This window comes from Pseudopodoces humilis, chromosome 6 (assembly GCF_049639895.1).
Source record: "Pseudopodoces humilis isolate 2021_Gansu_Grassland_sample_001 chromosome 6, ASM4963989v1, whole genome shotgun sequence".
Lineage (NCBI taxonomy): Eukaryota > Metazoa > Chordata > Aves > Passeriformes > Paridae > Pseudopodoces > Pseudopodoces humilis.
This window is the reverse complement of record NC_142205.1, coordinates 26,964,432-26,983,029: the sequence shown is the minus strand read 5'-3', so window position 1 is coordinate 26,983,029 and position 18,598 is coordinate 26,964,432. Positions and strand designations below refer to the sequence as shown.

The 18,598-nt window shown below is 39.3% G+C and overlaps 1 protein-coding gene across 1 annotated transcript in view; it reads right to left on the bottom strand.

Annotated features, from left to right (window-relative positions):
* The window catches only part of KIT (KIT proto-oncogene, receptor tyrosine kinase), a 54,995-nt gene that overhangs the window by 9,737 nt on the left and 26,660 nt on the right, over positions 1-18,598 (bottom strand). The window contains exons 5-16 of the mRNA XM_014263242.2: positions 17,492-17,651; positions 14,479-14,668; positions 13,693-13,808; positions 8,384-8,498; positions 7,005-7,198; positions 5,807-5,913; positions 5,588-5,714; positions 5,225-5,329; positions 5,027-5,137; positions 3,237-3,387; positions 1,368-1,456; positions 886-1,013 (exon numbers count right to left, since the gene is read on the bottom strand). Of these exons, the coding sequence (XP_014118717.2) occupies positions 886-1,013; positions 1,368-1,456; positions 3,237-3,387; positions 5,027-5,137; positions 5,225-5,329; positions 5,588-5,714; positions 5,807-5,913; positions 7,005-7,198; positions 8,384-8,498; positions 13,693-13,808; positions 14,479-14,668; positions 17,492-17,651 (1,593 nt within the window). The remainder of the gene's footprint in view (positions 1-885; positions 1,014-1,367; positions 1,457-3,236; positions 3,388-5,026; positions 5,138-5,224; positions 5,330-5,587; positions 5,715-5,806; positions 5,914-7,004; positions 7,199-8,383; positions 8,499-13,692; positions 13,809-14,478; positions 14,669-17,491; positions 17,652-18,598) is intronic.

Below are 18,598 nucleotides of genomic sequence, written 5' to 3'. Positions count from 1 at the left end.
TCTGTAATATGATATGTCTGCGTGTCAGGCCTGTTTTGAATGTGTTGCTAGATGAAAAATAAACTAAAGGGAAGCTAATGGTTTGGTTTGGAAGAAGGAACAGTGGGAGAAAAAAAAAAAAAAACAAGCGCAAAAGCAAGTTCTAATGTGCACTTTCCTCAGAGCAGAGTTTGAGACACATTGCCCAATAGTAACACAGGACTCCAGGATTTGGTTTTGCACTTTATTTAAGGTGCACCTGTAGTAGCTACATTAGTTATAATGTTTACATGTTAAATGGCATTTTTGCAATAAAAGGTAAGAATAACCATAAGAAGATACTAATTATGCTGTGCTTAAGACCTCTATAAATCCCCTCCTTCTATGCAGTATCCCTCCTATGAAACCCAGAGGAATGTCTATTATGTTCAGTGTAGTCAATGTAGATTTTTTGTGGGTCTCTCAGCTGATTTTATCTTTTGAGAAAATTAAAAATCAATACATCTCCTGTGAATTAAGCCATGCTTCCAAAAAAGAGAACACAATGTGATATCTCCCCCGTTTAAGGCAGTAGTCAGCATGAGAGAAGTAGCAAGTGCAGTATTGTTTAAAACTCATGCAAATAGGTACCTTCACACTGATTATACTATCCTCAACAGTGGATACACAATAGCACTGCTTCACACTGACTTCTGTTTTAGGGGACATAAAACATCACTTTTGTGATAAGCACAGTACATAACTCCAAAATCAGATAAAGCTTCAGGTATGAGAGGGAGCCTATCAGTTTGCAGTGCTTGTTGAAAAGAACATAGAAATAGTCAGCATTTAAACACACGGATCACATTAAAACATTGAAAGTGACAAAAATCTACTGATTCTGTCCATCTCTGAAAAAAAACTTACGTTTTTGGAGGCAAGGAAGCTCATGCCCTTTGCCACCTGGTAAGAAAAGCTTAGCAGATCTTCTACATCTAAAGCAAGTTCATCATCTTCTGGCATAGAAAGGGTAACATCCTGATCAGTGTAGGATCCTACACAACATAAACAACAACAGCTTTCGAGTTAAGCAAATGTAATCATGTAGAAATCACGTAGAATTGTTTTGACATTAAACAAAACAGCAATTTTAGTAAGTACCAGCCTAGAATCACATAAATAGCCCATCACCAAAAAGTGAAAAATAATCCTGATACTCCATTTAAGTGTGAAGAAATATAAGACAATGTAATTTAGCATATTTTTCTTTTTCAAAGCCTTCTCACATCAATTACTGAGTTTTAAGTGTCCCCATTCACAAAGACAAATATGCTAAAACTGAACAAGTCCATGAAGTCTGTCTTCCTGCACTCCCGTCAGCCAACAGAATTTCTTGTCACTGAACTCACCAGACTTCACAGGTCGTTTTTTGTCAGCCTTTGGTGGGACTGCATATGACACTCCTGGTTTCATGTCCATGTACTCATTGGCAACATCACTGTAGAGGCAGCAGAACAAAAGAAAAATAGTTTAGTGAAAAAGGTCTCAAAGGTTATCCAAACAAAAAGCCAACATCAGGCCAACAATCAGTTCTGAATAATTGCTGTACAAATGATCAGTTGATTGGAAATTCATGGGTGTGTGAAAAAAATGAGGAAATGACATACAGAAAGAGAGGTTTGTTGGTACAGTTAATGGTACACCTCAAAGTTTGGAGTTTGGCTCAGGTGAGCAAACAAAACCATTCACATGAATACTGTTTATACAAACTTCAGTCTCTATAAATTAACATCCAGATGTTTCACAGGATCTGCTAGTGCTTCCTTTTTCTGCTTAGGCCAACTTCTACCAGAATATTTCAGCAGCTCAACTGGCAATTGAAATGCAGAAGAGAAATGGTAAAAAATGTTAAATTCAGAAATTCCCAAGTTCCACAGGGGATTCATATGTATTTCAAAAAATCAGCCGAGGCTTGGGACAGCCATCTGCTACATTCTTTTAAGTTTAAATTTTCTTATTGCTATATATAATTTAAATGTACAGATTTTCATACGATATGGTTTATAAATATACAGTTAGGCACCTTTAGAAATGATGGATGTACTTTGGCATTTTTCTCTTCATTGCCATTAGAATTAATATACTTCCTTAGCCTGAAACATCTGCTTAGTTTAAGAACAATAAATGCAGCCACAGAGTTAAGGGAAGGAGCAATGAGATCACCAACAGCTTTAGTTACCACCAGAAACACATCTGACACATTCAGGAGCAGTAAATACTAACATGAGAATTTTGTAAGTACTCTGCTGTTAGTAATTCAATTTACAATTTGCAAACTCAATTTACAATAACTTGATATACTTAAACAGCAAGATCCCTTCACTGAACAGAGGGCACACCTCCAATGGCAAATCACAGCCTTATGCCCATCACCCCCGTGGTCCCAGCCTCCCTGGGGCACCACCAGCTACCCATTTATTGCCATGGCACAAGCAGCTTCAGCAGTACTATGCTGGGATGAAGAACTTTTCCAGCTCCTTAGGTCTGCCTGCTTCTTTTCTGACTGCCAACACAAAGTAATAGGCCCACTGGGTCAATAAAAAGATTAAAATTTAGAATGGGCAGGTATCCTAATAGTAGATTTTGGTAAGCTGTCTCTCCCTTCACAAACGGAAGGAAATCTGCTTGGAAACGCCCTTGGAAAGAACTCTGGGATGGTATATAAAACACAGCAGTTAAAAATATACAGATGAACTAAGTACAAGAGCAATCTCAGAGCCATGACACAGGTTGTTTCACCACAAAATGCAATGAGCTGTCAGTAGCAGCCTGCTGCTGACATTTTAAGACACTGGTTAGATTTTGTAAAAAGTCTTTTCTGAAGGCAGGAATTTGGGAGAACTCAGGGTACTAACAGCCTGACACCGAGAAAATTGTCATTCAGGCTGCTAAATAAGCACTACTAAAGTTTAATAACAATAAACACAAACATGTACAAAGACTGGAGGCAAGGAGATGCATGAAATAACTGCAGAAAATTTGATAAAGAAGTAAAGCAAAGAGTGCATACAATCCACTCTGTATATAATGACACTGTTAGAACAAATCACCCCTTAAACAAATACCCTCTTCATTAAATTGTTTTCTTGTGCAGCAGAGAATCTTCAAAGCCTGCTGCATTAAATATTTCTCCACACCTCTTATCCCTAATAAACTTTGATTTCTCCTCCTTCCCAATCTTCTGAAAACACAAATACATTTCAGCAGGTCATACTTACGTTGCAGGCTCCGACTGATGCAAAAGGTTCTCATAAACAGCGGCATCTGCGTGTTCTTCATGTTTTGGACAAATAAATGAATCTCGTTTCCGTCTCAGAAAATTTAAAAGATCACCATAACAGCAATATTCTGTAATGACCAGAGTGGGACCTGCAGATGCATGTAAAGTTTAGAAAGCTGGTGAGTATTGTTTAAAGCAGAAAACCTTACATAAAGCTAGCATTCAGTGAAGCACACACAGGCTGGACTATTAAAAAATCACACTGCCTAGTACTGTCTAGACTTGAAAAGTTATAGAAAAGTAACCCAGCATCTTCCCTTTCACAGATGAACAACCATGGTCCAGCTAAAGCTGTGTCCCAATTAATGTTCTGCCCCTCAATAGTATTGCATTGTACAAAAATTAGACAAATAAGTCTTTTTCTCTTTCTTCATGCGATAATGTTTCTGGCCAGACACATCTGTTTGATTTTGCTCACTTCCTGAAGGAAGTTATTTGTTCCAAACGTTACGAGTAATTCAAGCTTCAAACATTAGTCCTTTTGATTCACTTCTGTTTACAGTAGAGCTTCACAGTCCTTCAGTAATGTTTTGGAAATGATGTAGAGTGTTATATTCTGCAGTATAATAGGAAAAATCGTTCAAACAGAACAGTCTGCTGCGACAGAAAACTACACTGCACAAGGTCTTAGAATATTAAAATGAAATCAAAAAAGGGAATCAAGTCATCTTCAGCATGGATGTTTATAGATCAAATATATGTCTTTTGAGTGAATGACTCCAGCTACGGACCTTGAATATGTAATTACACTGTGTGTTATTTCATCTCTAAGTTTACTCTGTGCCATCGTTTGTTAACCTTACTGGTTTATCTCCATTTTTCTGCAGTCAAAAAATTGCAGCTTTCACAATAGCAAAAGAAGCGTTTGTGGTATGATTTTCTTTACAGGCACCACATTTTTTCCACTGAGAGAGACATGAACTCGGGCCAGTGAGTCAACTTAGTTGGCTGTTTGAACAAAATTGTTTCATCCTATTTTTAAATCATTTATTGTGAGAAACGTTTTGCCTTTGTCTAAAACTATGAATTTCTACAAGCTCCTTTGTAGAACACGTAAGAAGCAATACCATCTTTCATATTAAAATGCATGCAAATAAAAATACAGGTTTCTATCACTCTCTATTAACACTTTGGGAGGTTTTATAGCTTTTATTATGTAAGAAAACAAACTTATTAAGTTAATACTAAATGTGAAACATTAGGGTTGCGCAATACTTTATTTGGAAAATTACTTTTCTCAACTTTCTGCTGCTTAGAATTTGTACCTTTAGTTGTGCCTTAACAGATACATTTGCAGTTTAACCAGAAGGCTGGAAGACTGTACAAGACAAGCTTGTTGACTTCACCTTGGATACCAACAAGGAACCAGTTCTCCTTAATGAGGAACAGTGTAGTGGGGGTAAAATTTTATATTGTACATTCTGTCATCTCTCAAGAAGCAAGCACCCAATGGTTCACATGAAAGAGAATAAAAGCAATCTTCCTGTTTAGCTGCAGCTACTGTGGTCTTACCACTGTTTTTATGATGAGCCTAAAATCTAGATTCAGTAAATCACAGGTAATAATCACGATGATCTGCAACCTGTCTAAGCATGAAGTGTAAGATTTTAAGATTTCTATTTATGATTTCTATACTTAGAGCTGCATCTTGGATGATTCTTCACAAAGTTCATCCTCCTGGCAATATAAAAAGAACAGAAATAATCAATAATCTGCAGATAAGCCCACCTCCAATAGTGCAAGCTCCAAGCAGATTCACAATATTAATGTGGTTTCCAAGGTAACTCAGCACTTTAAGCTCTGACATCAAGGCTTCTCTCTCTGTTAAATGGGCACTTGCTGCAAGGCAAAGCACAGTGTTCAGTACATAACACACCAACCAGATGGAAGAGAGAAAACACGGTATAGTATACCACAGCAACTTACTTTTCAGCATCTTTACTGCTACTGTCATAGCAGCATCAGACTTAAATAAACCATAAGCAGTGGCTTCAACAACTTTCCCAAAAGCTCCAGCGCCAAGGGTTTTACCTGATAAAGCAAACAAAATACTCTGTAACAACTTTGAGTACTTCCTCCTGTAGGGCTCAACATTTTATTTTATTATATCAAGGAAGCTATTGCAGACACGCCTGCTTGCCTTTTGTCCCAAAGCAAGAATGAGCAATTATCACTATCTGCATTATTGCACAACATCTTTGTGACAAAACTCTGCTGTGTTTGACCAAAGTCTCATATGAGACCTGAAGGTTCCACCTTGCAGATTAAATCAAATGAATCTAAACTAACCAAAACTCAAACGGTTTCTAGGAAATTCCCATTTGTTATCGTAAGGAAGTTGCATTGGATCTATGTAAACATAGTTGTTTCCATTTATTTCTTCAACAACTTTCCACTGAACTTCATACTTGGGTTTCTGGAAAAGAAAGAGAATGGCTGTTACAACCAAAGGCTCCACAAGAAGCTCACATGCTTTTTAAATTCAGGCAAAGGGGCCTCTGATTTTACCTGCAAATATATGTACACCAGGATCATGACTACGATGCACATCAGTCCTGCAGCAACTCCAAATGCAGTCAGTAACGGGGTGAAAAGGGTATGTGTACGGATTTGCTCTGGAAAGAAACAAGAAAATTCTCCTAGAAGTACTGAACAAGAAAAACAAAATTAAAAAGATCCAGGTGAAAACTTTTCCTTGGTTCTTCTTCATGAAATACAGTTTGGGGTTTTTGACTTTCCCAGATGTGCTCCAGGTGTATCAGAATGCCTTTCCTGAATGAGCTGTAGGAAATGGAGCTGGCACAGAAACCATGTAGTTTGATGCCTTTGGATTCTCAGCTTCATTAATCCAGGAGGTTTGGCACCAAGATCAGTTAATGCAAGGGGTGTGCATGATCTCAGTCAAGTTAGATTAAAGAAAGAGGCTTTTATCTGAAGTCCCAGTTTCTTCTCTTCCCCTTTGCCCCCCACCTAAGTATGATCACCACAGCACAGTCTTTACAAGGAGAGGTTGTGCCAAATAGTGAAGAAATGCCACTATTCTACTACAACCCATCTGCCCCAAATCTGGTGTATTTGTTTGTATGTTATATCTGGGTGTAACAGGAAAAAAAAAGAAGAAGAACATTTGGTTTTGTAAAGAAGAGCACAGCTTTACAAACACATTTCAAATCCTCTATGTTCTAGTGGGTTTTTCTTCTCCCTCACAAACCTACAAATACCACTACAAAACACATAAGCCCTTTTGCAGTATGTTGTTGTTGCTACTTCTTTTATAGCAGCAGGACACTTAGGCTCCAGGCAAGTTGGGGACTACATTTTTTCCTGAGACATTGTAAAAACCTAAAATAAAATGCAGTCTTTCTTTGGAAAAACAAGTGATGGCCTAAATAGCCAAAACAGACAATGACAGGAAAACAAAAGGGACAGAGAGGGGGAAAGTCAGGGTGATGCTGTAGGTGGTTTTCCTCTGTGCTGTACAGACAGAAGAAACCCACCTACCTACTGCACCACAGAACAGATGCCATAAAAAGACAGCACCACAACAGTCAATCGAAAAATTAAAGCAAGACTTTGACAGGCAGAACATGCAATGTAGTATGCTAACATGTGCTCAGCCACGGTACTGTAAACTTTCTTACAGCAAAACCACTTAAAATCCTTTTCCAGAGAGAGCCAAACACCACCCATGTTTTGTGGAAGTTACCTTTAATAGAAAAGTTGAAGAAAGCAGAGCTCCTGTCCCCATTGCTGGAGGCCTCACAGCACACGGTGCCGGTGCTCCTGAACATGCTGGCGTTAATGGTGCTTTCAACCAGGATTCGCTCAAATGATGGCGCTGATGAATTTGTGTAACCGATTTTGACATCCATGGGGGATATTGTTGGTGAATCAAAGCACCTGGAGAAACAATATTGACAGTTACCTGCAATGGATTGCTACCTGAAATGCCACACCAAGAGAGAACTGAACAACTCTGGTCTACAAAAGGATTCAGCTGAAGATCTTAACCCTGAAACAGCTTACTCATGGTGTCTCACGGTCTTTGTACGTAGTGGGAGAAATGGATACATACACCTGGCCTGGCCCAACTGGAGACCATGATGTCTTTGCATTTGCTTCTGGTTAGACATACCTACAGGTCTGTAACTGCTCTATGGGATCTATACCATTCAACATGCATTTTCAATTCCATTGTCAAGCAGCTGTGGTCTATTACCCGCTTCTGAAAATGTTCCCCAAGCATCATCTTATTACGGCACAAAAGTCCATGATATGCATAAACACCATTAACCTTATATGCAGTCAGAAAATAGCCAGTTCTTTGCTCTCAAGAGATTGCTTCTCCCTCATATGTCACATATTTACTGCATGAGCACATACTTAAGATTTTTAAAAGATACTATTTGAAACCATTAAGGAAATAACAATTATTTTAGACATAAAACAAATTATAGAAGTGGGAAGGAGACCCATTGCTTGCTAATATATCTATAACCATGGGGGAAGTCAAGCAAAACCTTAAAACTTGCTTCACAAATGCTCCTTCACTTCACAGTGAAACTCTACAATCTTCTTATAAACACCTGGTTTTAAAAACATCCGGATTTATTCATAAAACACTGGACTTGTTTACTTGTCATATGTTTCATGTGAACAGAAATCTAATTACATTATGTCTGGAAAAATTACTTCATTACACAATAAAACAAATTGTAACAGCCATATTCGCAAGTGATTCTGTGATTGTCATTCTGTGAAACTGCCTATAGAACATGTGTGATTTGGGGCCAGGCTGATATAGTCCATAGTTAGCTTGCAGCAGAAACTTCGGCTTTTACTTTTACACAGCAGGAAGTGTTGGTTATTCCCCTTTCAAGGACAGAATACAGAGGAGAAAAATTAAAAGTATTCCTGCCTTCTCATAAACTACTGCCAATAATGCAATGCCAGAAAGGATGAAAACCACCATGTAACATTTGAATGCAACTATTACCAAGTCATTTCATGCTCTTAATTTGTAATTAGCAATTGGATGTGTCGCACCTAAAATAACCTTTGGAGACTCTTGTTTACTTAACTTACCTCTGTTCAGTTCCTGGGCAAAAATACCAGTATATGGTAGGGGCTGGGAATCCAGCTGCTATGCACTGGAGAACACCATTGCTAAGCATATCCAGTGTGAGAATCTCAGGTTTTGCTGCAATAAAGAAAAGCAATAGTCATCCATTAGGGGAACACAGGATTTACACTGCTATTTGCTCTTCACACAGCAACCTGTGCACCTCATAATCCATGGAATCACTCAGGTGAACAAGACCTTCTTATGCTCAAGGATATCTGGGTCTGAACCGGTGTCCTTCAAAAATCAAACACCTGTGAAAATATTAGTTCTTACACCGAATGCTCAGGCTGGACGTTAGAAGAATACCTCATCTCCCCTGAGTATTTGATTTGATGAAAGATCCTAAACCAGCAAAGCTAAGAGCTTAAACACCACAAAGAAGTGCGTGCTTGGAACAACAGTAAAGTTTCCATTCCTGCACAGCACGACTTTACCCATCTGTAAAAAGGACAGTTTCTTCCCAGTTAAAGTGTACTACATCTGTCAAACCACATCCCTCTTACATCTGCCTGTATATTCGGTATTACCACTGCAGCCAGGAAAGGAACTACAATGCAAGGCAACCAGTGCAGACCTCCTGACAGAGGACATACATCCCTCTAGGGTACTGAACCACCCAACTGCCTAATTCTCTAAACCACTGCAGGCAGAGGAAGCCAAAACTGGCTGAACGTACTAGCTTTCCAAATGAGAATTTGTGATTGCTCGGGTAGTTTAGAAAGCAATTCATACAGCCAATGCCTTCTGTCACATCCTGCACAGGAGTTAGTCCTGCAGTTGGTTTAGGTGTTTCAAGTATGGCCGGAAACCAGTGCAGTCAGGTGGACTTCAGAGTCATTAATCCAATGTCATAGGCTTCAGCCAAGAGTACCACCAACACAGCAAGGTGTTTTTTCCCAATGAAACTGGAATTAATGACCTTACTTCCCTTAACAACCTTAGCTTCCTTGCAAAAATCACCTTAACAGAAGTTAATGGAAGAAACTATGAAAGGCTATTGCAATGATGCTGCTCACCTGATAGATACAAGAGCCCATTATCAGTTAATACAGCTTTACAGAAATGTAAGATGTAATCCTAATTCTAAAAAGTAGTGAAGCTGTATAGACTGCAGTGGGAAAATATAGATATATTTCAGAAAAACCCCATGTATGAAGACTGCACAGCGTTAGTTTTTAATGAATATTCTACTCGCTGATTAAATTAGAGTCAACAAAGCACACGTATACTCTCAATCACATACCACCTCCTCGTGACTCATGTTACAGGAACCGAATGTTCTTTCATTTCTAAATCCGCATGGTGTGTTTTATGCAAAACACCAAGAACCAAACATTGTTGCAAAAATGTTGAGACTGATTTTCAGCATTACTCATTTGGTGAGGAACTTTCTGAGAGCACACAGCATCTCACCCAGCCTCAATGCTCACGGAATACATGTAATTCACATTTCTGAAATTCCAATCAAAATGGTTGGATTGTGAAATTGTAATTAGCTACACTACAACCCATGTGCTATTTGTTTAGGTATATGCTGCATTTTAGGCAACATTACAGCACAATGTACCTCAAGAAATGAGAGAACTGAGAAGTCAAATATAAGAGGCATCTGTGCATTAAGCCCTGGAAAAAATACTGTGCCAGAGTTGGTCTGCATGTGACATCTGAAGCTGAGTGAGGGAAACAAAAATGCCCATACTAGTTAGGCTCTTCCCACTGCAAAAGCCTAGTGCAATAAAAGCCTGTCTGTGTGGCCACGAGCCCACATGGACTCATTCTGCAAGACTGGAAGGAGATGACAGGGTATGCAGCCCAGGCAGGTGGCCCAGCCTTGGTGCCACGGGAAGCTGAGCTGCAGCAGCCTCTGAGAAGCGCTGACCTAAGAGCAGCTCTGCCTGTCTTGTGCCTGGTGAAGCACTCTGATGTGGCAATTAGCACCATCAGCCTCTCCCCACCAGCACTGAGGGCTCCCTGGTTGGGATGGTATCAAGGGATGCATTTCACTTGAGGCAGCAAAGAGCCCCCCATGCCACTACCCAAGGGGACTGAGACGGCTGCTACTGCAATCCCCACTGGCTGCTCCTCTGCCAGCTCAGGCCATGCACGTGTCCCAGCACCTGCACCCCTTTCTGGCAGCCAGAGCACCTTCCTTAGCCACCAGTGTAGGTACTTCAGGGGATGCAAAGATGGACTGGCTTTTGCAAAGAGATGCTAAGCTGTTTTTAAAAGGGATTGTATTACACTAGATTTTATGACTTGCACTGCCTAATTACCCCTCCTGCTATCACACAGACTCCTAAGGACTAGATGTTGCTAATTGTTCTGACTTTAACCCCTTAAATATTTCACATTTTGTTACATTGCTCAGCATATATACATACTGCCGTCTGTAATCAGTCATTAAATGTCTTAAACTTCTAATTTCACTAAGTTTATTAATTGCTTTTCAGCTTTTATTAATGTTGATTCTGAATATATCAAAGATGACTTAGTAAGAGGTCACTCCTATTTTAATTCAATGTTCTGTATAATGAAATTCTGTGTCTAATTGCTTTCTATAGTCAGTTTCCCTTTCTTCACTGTTAACAAAGTAAGTGCCTAAAAAGTAACACTTAATAGGTATTGTCAGTCATCCCAGACAAAGAGAGAGTTTTTTTCTGCTGGGGCTACATTTTCTGGATTGGAACAAATCTTTTTACAATATCATGGTGATTCCTTATTGTTCACTGCATAGTCCAATGACAGGAAAACAGCTGAGCTTGGCTTCATGGGATCTGTAATACCATGACCAATTTTCTCTTTTCAACAGGAGCCCCAACTGCATAGATAATGTTTTGTTGACTATAATGAAGCTGAGATATTATTTTGCTAATAAATTCAGTTACTAGTTGGAAGATTCCTCTGCTAATTGCTGGATACACTGTACCTTGCCACTCTGGAGATTTCTACAGTTTCTTAATTGTAACTGAGTACAGAATGCTGCTTGTCAAGCTGTAATTTTCTTTTTGGCTTCTAATTTTAGAGCTGCTTACCTCTATACATTTATTATGAATTACTACACTATTTTAAAAGCAATTTAGTATTGTTTCAGATTAGCATATGCAATTGCTAAATATGTTTAAATCCAAAGCATGTACTTCTGCACTGAGTTTTTCATGTCTTTCAGCAAATGCTTCAGAATTGATATTTGTTTACATGAAGACATTCATTCTCCTGATTATGAATCCTGTTTTACCTGTTTGGTTATTTTCTGCTGATTACATGCCCAAGCTAGACATGTAAACATCACGAGCTACATCTAAGCAATTTATGCAAAATCCCTGACAATGTCAGGTGAGGACATGCCATTAGATCAGGATCTGACCCACCCAGACATGACTCACCTTTGGCAGTTACTCTGCTGTGTCGAGTAATATGGTATTTTCGTCTTGCAGTTTGTGTTTCACAGCTAAATTAGCATTTTACAAGCCAGTGAAAACCCCTTTTCTAGGGGTTGTTTTTGTTAAAAACAACCCCTAGAAAGACCAATCTATTAGTCTCTTTTTTTCAAAATGAAAAAAATGTTTATAGGAGCTTTATCAAAATGCCAAAAGAAACTTTTTTAGCCAAGTGCATCAAATCAAATTGCTTCAGGAATGGCTGCAATCCACCCAGGGCCACAGTGCAAGATAACGTGGGCTCTGTGAGACTGCTGAAGTGTCCTCACAGCATCCCAAGACTGATTTGCTACTTACAAGACCAGTATTTGAAGAAAGAAGGAAACAGACTTGAATACTGCTGGTTCTATGGACAATCCATTCAGAAGACAAAAAGTGTCTATGCTCCATCTTGTCTTTTCCTTTTTGTTTCTCTATTTTCTTTCTGGTCTGGTTTCCTAACCATGATCCACAGGGATTTTTTATCATTTATTAATTAGCACATGCCCCAAAAGCAGCAACATGGAGATCTGCATTGAGAACTGACACCTGATGATACCAAAACTGTGAGACAGAGTTTTTTTTTAGTTCTTGTGCCCAGACTATAGGCAGCCTGCAATTTCTCCCATTCCTTCAGAGAAATTAAACTTCTGGCTCAACATTTTGCTCCATTAAACACTAGAGTTATCCCTCATGAATGTGATCCACGCTCACTCACTGAGACAAAGGACATCTGATATCACCAATGCCCTTATCTTAGAAATCAGAGCTAGAAAACATAGAAGGCACAATGCAAGTGTCAGCATTCTCTGATGAAGGAATAAATACCATGTTCTGAAAAGAGCCCAAGTGACGTTTGTATATTCAAGCTATGTCATTGCTAATAGAGATGCTACAAATGTTGATCTTCAATGATAAATGAGAAGAATTCAGAAATTAATAGCGAGGACTTGATGCATTTCTGGAAGTCTTGGCAGTCCTCTGCATAAAACTATGTCTGAAAAAGGACACATTGCTGCTAAAGCATAGCAGCAGCATGGAACTGCATTTGCAGCACGTTCACTTACTGTCGATACAGGTCCTCTTGCTGGGCTCAACGGCCCTCTTGGCTTAATTTTCCTTAAGCTTTCCCTTAGCAGCAGCCAATATTTGTCTGCTGAGCACATGAAATGCTCTAAGATGGTTCCACTGTGGACAGGGTTTTCTGAAGGTTTCATTGAATTCATTTTGAAGTTCAGCTTTTGTCTTGAAGAATGCTATTTGGAACTGAGGCCAGTGCTCTTTCTTAACAAGCATGTCCCAAAGACGACAACACACGCATTTGTGAAGCTATGCAGATTTCTCTAAAACAATGGTGATTTATACCATTATACAGAAGAATTTAGATGCCAAGAGGCATCTAATGTGAGTAATTCTCCTGACAAGCTTTCAAACTCTGCATCCAATTCAAACAAATTAAGGACAATTAAAAGCTTGACTTGGTTGCCAAAAATGCAAATTATAATCCCTGTGTATCCTGCTCCACCTCAAATTATAAAAGGTTTGTGATACATACTTATTTTTGAGATCATGTTTCCGGTGCTACAGGTTTTTTTTTCTGTATAAACAACCTAGCTGCTCTCTGGTAATCTCTGGAATACGTTCGCTGGAATATAAGGTCATGTTGGATAGTAGGTGGATTTGTGTGAGTACTCTGCACTTTTATATCTTGACATTTAGTTTTCCAGCATGCGCTTCACTTCAGAAAGCCTCTCATATGCTGAACCACACTGTGACATCTTGTGCATACATTATGTTGTATAAAATACAATGACTGTGATAATGAAATATTTCAGACTGTTCACTTTACTTACTTTTCACATAGACATTAAATGTTACAGAGGAGCTGGCATCAGAGTTGGACACAAAAAATGTGTAAATGCCTCCTTCTGTTCCTTTTAATCGTGTAAGGTGAAGTTCACTTGTGTAACTGTAAAGAAAAAAATTAAGCATTACTAAGACACACAACTTGCTCTGAACAGGCAATTGCTGCATGGAAAATAAGGAGGGAATTTTCTGCAGACATCATCCATGCACTCTTATCTTACATTATTATTACCACTGCACTTCCAACATCCAGAAGTTTTGCCATTTCTAACACCCAGCTGTGTGCCTGGGTGGCAGCTGAGCATCAGGCTCAGACCATGCACGCATCACCACCTGCTCCTCTTCTCACTGGGGAGGGAACCCAGACTCACAACTGAGGCCACATGTTCTGGGTGCTTCACTGGATTTTTGGAAGACAAGCAATCAGGACAGAACAGTAGCCAGCAGAAAAAAAAAGCATAAGCTTTTATCCAGAGCACTGGGGTCTGCTGTGGCATTGAAGGGAGTTTCTGCACACAACCAACCTTAATTATCTTTTTTGCTTATTGGACAGGAATTTAGGTGAGTCATGAGCAAGCTGGTCTCAGATGGTGTGGTTAGCTCGACGCTATTCCAAATGTAGGTCAGCAGACTCTGCACCAGCTACTATGGCAAGCCACATGTACTACATCTTTTAGTCACAATTTTCTCACCATTCCCACTTTCCTCTTTCCAGAGCATCCTCTAGTCTGCTGTTCCAAAGTGAAATCAACACCTACAGCCGTGCATATTACCTGTTATTGCCCACAGTCTTGAACTTGACATCATGGTCTGAGGAATTCTGTAATGTTTCATTCATGTACATCCAGACTTCTTCCTTTGGTTTTGGATATGCTTCATATTCAACTGTTAAGTTTCCATTTTGTCCTGCATTTATATCTATTGTGGTATTCATTGTTGCAAGCAAACGGACAAATCCTTTAGCTGATGGTCGTAAGAGGAGAAGAAAAACAATTTCAGGGCCATTTAGAAGATTGTGAGTACTCTAACCACACTTAGACAACGTCAAGATCAGTGATCAAACATCCAACTGTGAAACAGGAAACCTTATCTGCAAAGCAGAACTTAAACCTTCACCTGCCAAAACCAAGGCTACTAGCTACATATAGCATGAGGCACAGGACTGAAAGCAGCCTTGAGTGCCTCAGCATAAATAATTCCATCTTCTGGTGACAAATACCTTCTATATGCTTTTGGAAAAATGCAAGCACGTGTTTGATTCTACTCAAGTGTTTCTATTTTTCCGAAAATTTGACTCGCTGTCTGGTGTGAAAGAAACATTACAAAAAAAAGCTAACTAAAATAATTTATTACAGTATTCTAGAGTATTAAAGGTTTCTTTGTCGAGTGTAATTAAGAATAACATTACAAATGAAGCTATTAAAAGCTGTAATTAAAGAAAAATGTGCTAAGTCCACAGGCCTGGATACCAATCATCTTAAACTAAGGCATTTCTGTACATCTGCTGCTGGGTCTTAATCTTTCATTTGGCAGATACCATTTATCACTGCACAGTTCCGTTCCAAAATATCATCTCTAACAACATCCTTGCTGTAGTGGTTTTAATTTCATTAATAAACTCATCAGATTGAGGATTCACTTTAAAAAGACAAGTTTTTCAGTCCAATTACAGAAATTCATAAGGGAATTATCAGTTTGACAGGCAGACTGCAATTACAAGGAAACGCATTTACTGAGAGCTTGAATTTAGACCTAAAGTCAATCTCAGATCCCTTCTTCTTCCCACTTTCTACTAATCAAACTGCTGTGGCCAGCTGGGCACACGAGCTTGGGAAATCCAGAGCCAGTGGGGCTTGGTGAAAGCATATGGATCTGCCAGAGCGCTTGACACATGCTTTGAAGAAGAAAGGATGAAGTAAATTCACAGCAGGCAGGTATGTTCTAAAATGGTCTCCATCATTAGAAACGAGGAAAAGATTTTAAATCTAGAAACTTAAGGTTTGCAGTTTCTTTGCAGTGCCTTTTTCAGTTTCAGTACAAACACAGCATTCCCTATACAAGCTATATTCAAAATCAGACCAAACTCCCTTCAAATAAAATTTTATTAAAATGCTATCAGTCCCTGTAATGCAGTTCTAGTACCTTCTATTGTTAGATAAATCAACTGATAGAAAAAGTAATTTGGAATTTTACAAAAAATACACATTTTTTGTAAAACTTTTGGCTAATGTTAAAGCCAAGTGACTGCAATCCCAGATCTCTCTCTATGTATATACCATGCACCACTTCCCAGGACCCTGGGAGCTGAGCTGGTACAGTTCAGGTAAATATAGTCAGTTTGACAATAAATGGTGAAAGGTATCCAAAAGTTGGAGCTTATTTAAGTCAAATTTGAGGGGATGGAGAGAGAAAACTATCTCGGGGAGGAAAGATTCCACCTTTTCTCTGGCATTTTTTATTAAATACAAACTTTGTATTTTACTAAAAAAAAAAAATTATTTCCTACTTTTTATAATGCCATACTTTATTTTAAACTCCAGACTTTCCTAAGTCAATCCTTTTTAAAACTACATTTGCATATGTAGTAGTACTAAGAATTTCTGTGGTGAAGAACTTCCCTCATCTTATAATAAAAGCTTTCACATTGATCCCCTTGGGGAGAAGATTTTCTTTCATACTTCACACTGTTTCACTCTTTTACATATGAATGTAGTTTCTCCTGTAAAAAAATGAGGAGAACATCCCTGTCATTGTGAGCCCTACCCCCTCAACCAGCACAGCAAGGTTAAGGGCACTCAAACCTCTGCCTGTTTGCTGAAGATCTGACCCACACAGGTCAAACACTTCTGTTTTCTTTACGTTACCAGGGAAAGCAAAACAAGCAGTGCGGCTGGAGCGCGTGTCTGTGCAACAGAAAAACGGATTTGAAAAGGAAAAAAAGAATCCAGGGCTACACTTCCCTCAGTTACTACGCCCTTGAATGGAACTGAAACGATTGTAGCAACTACACAGACCAGAATGATCTTATTAACTATACCAACATGTCCTTAATTGTTCTCAATTTATCAAATGAGCAGGTTTCAGCAGCTTTAAAATGCAAAAGGCACTGTGTGCCACCCAAGTTAATATACAGCAGACTCGAAACACGTCTGTTATTAAACAAGAGGAGGAAGGGAGTTTGCTCACTGTTTAGGGACATGATCCAAAACATGTAGAAGTGATGGATAGTGGGTTTAACAAGGGGGTGACCTCGGGAACAATTTAATGCTGTCAATGGGCACCACGATGCTGCTCACAGCATTATTTTAAAGAGAGGTACAAATACAGCTTCTGCATAAGAAACACTGACACACTGTCAGTGAAATTCCCCATGCTTGGAAGGCAGCTATTGAAGATGTGCTTTGCACTTGTGCTGCCAAGTCACTTAAGCATAAGGACAGTACCAGGAGAAGGTAAATTAGTTGCTTTGTTAAAACCTGCTTAAATTTTAGATAAAACTAGGAAGGATGAGACAAACTAGAGGGACAGAAACACTGTTGGGTGGTTGTTCTGGTATCACTTTCCAATAACAAGCAAAGGGTTATTATAGAAATTAAAGCACTCATACACATCACAACTTCCTGAGCCATCCCATATGGCAGCAGTCAGCAATAACCTTTACAGAAAACCAACTTTACTTGCTGAGGTTTGGGAAAAAGGAGAGAGAAGGAAGGGAAGACTCCCCAGTGTTCTCACTTTTCATCTCCTGCTCTTAGAAATGTTAAGAATTCCACAAGAAGTATTTACCTAGAGCTTTCAAGGTTACTGTGGCATTGGTTCTTCCAAAAGGGTTTTCTGCTTGGCATGTGAATTCTCCAGAATCATTAACTCCCACTGAACGGATGTTCAATGTTAATTTCCTTTCGTATCCATAATCACCCAAATTTCTGCTTTTGCTTGTAACAATCTGTCGGTAAAAAACAATTAACATCTAAAACACTGTATGCATCATCTTTCCTAGATAAATTAAAAATAGAAGTAATTATAACTTTGCTGTATTAATATTCATAACTTTAAACCGGAATAGTAAGCCAGCACGACAAACCTGTCACTAGAATCTCTCCATGCAAAACAAGTGTGTGATCAGCTGCCTTTGGGAGATAATGTCCTCTCCTAAGTCCTATCCACTCCCCTTCCTCTTTTCTTTTTACTCCTCAAGATCTCTTCTAAGTCAAGAATGTGTAAGGATGTGGGGTGGGGGTGGGGTGAATTTGGGGCTGTGCTCACCTGCCCCAAGAGAGCCAAATGGAGGAGACCAGCCCAGGCCAAAGAACTAGACCCCTAGCTTCTTCAAATGTTCCCACTACCTGATGGCAAGGCTGTTGTGCTCAAGGTCAGACCTAGCTCATTCAGTCTAGGTTTCCAGTACTAAGGTGAGTATTGGTGAGAGGGTGAGTAACCAGCTGAAGGTTTTATTTCCACAAACAGCACTTCTAACTGTAGGGCTTGATGCAAAATGACCACTGCGTCCTGACTTTCCTAATGCTCAGAAGCTGGCGCTCTGGTATGAAGTCATTGCATCTCAGAAGTGTGGTTCACCTCTCAAATGGTGCCTGAAGTTCACCAACTCTCTAATGGTTGCAATGCTTCCCAGCAAATTACTAGAGAGAATTTAAGGTCCTGGGGCTTCATTTTAAAAGTGTTGCTCTATGTTCCAAGGCCAGTGCATCTCCTGATGGCAGGCATGCTGCAGAGAGCCCTGCTGGCAGCAGGCCATACACAGCATCCTCCCTCTGGTACCCACTCTGATTCTTGGTCCATAGCAATCCAGATTTATTAAAGGAATCTGAAAACTTCATTCTCTTAAATATGTCATGATTCCATACATATGCATAGAAAAAATAAATGCTTTGA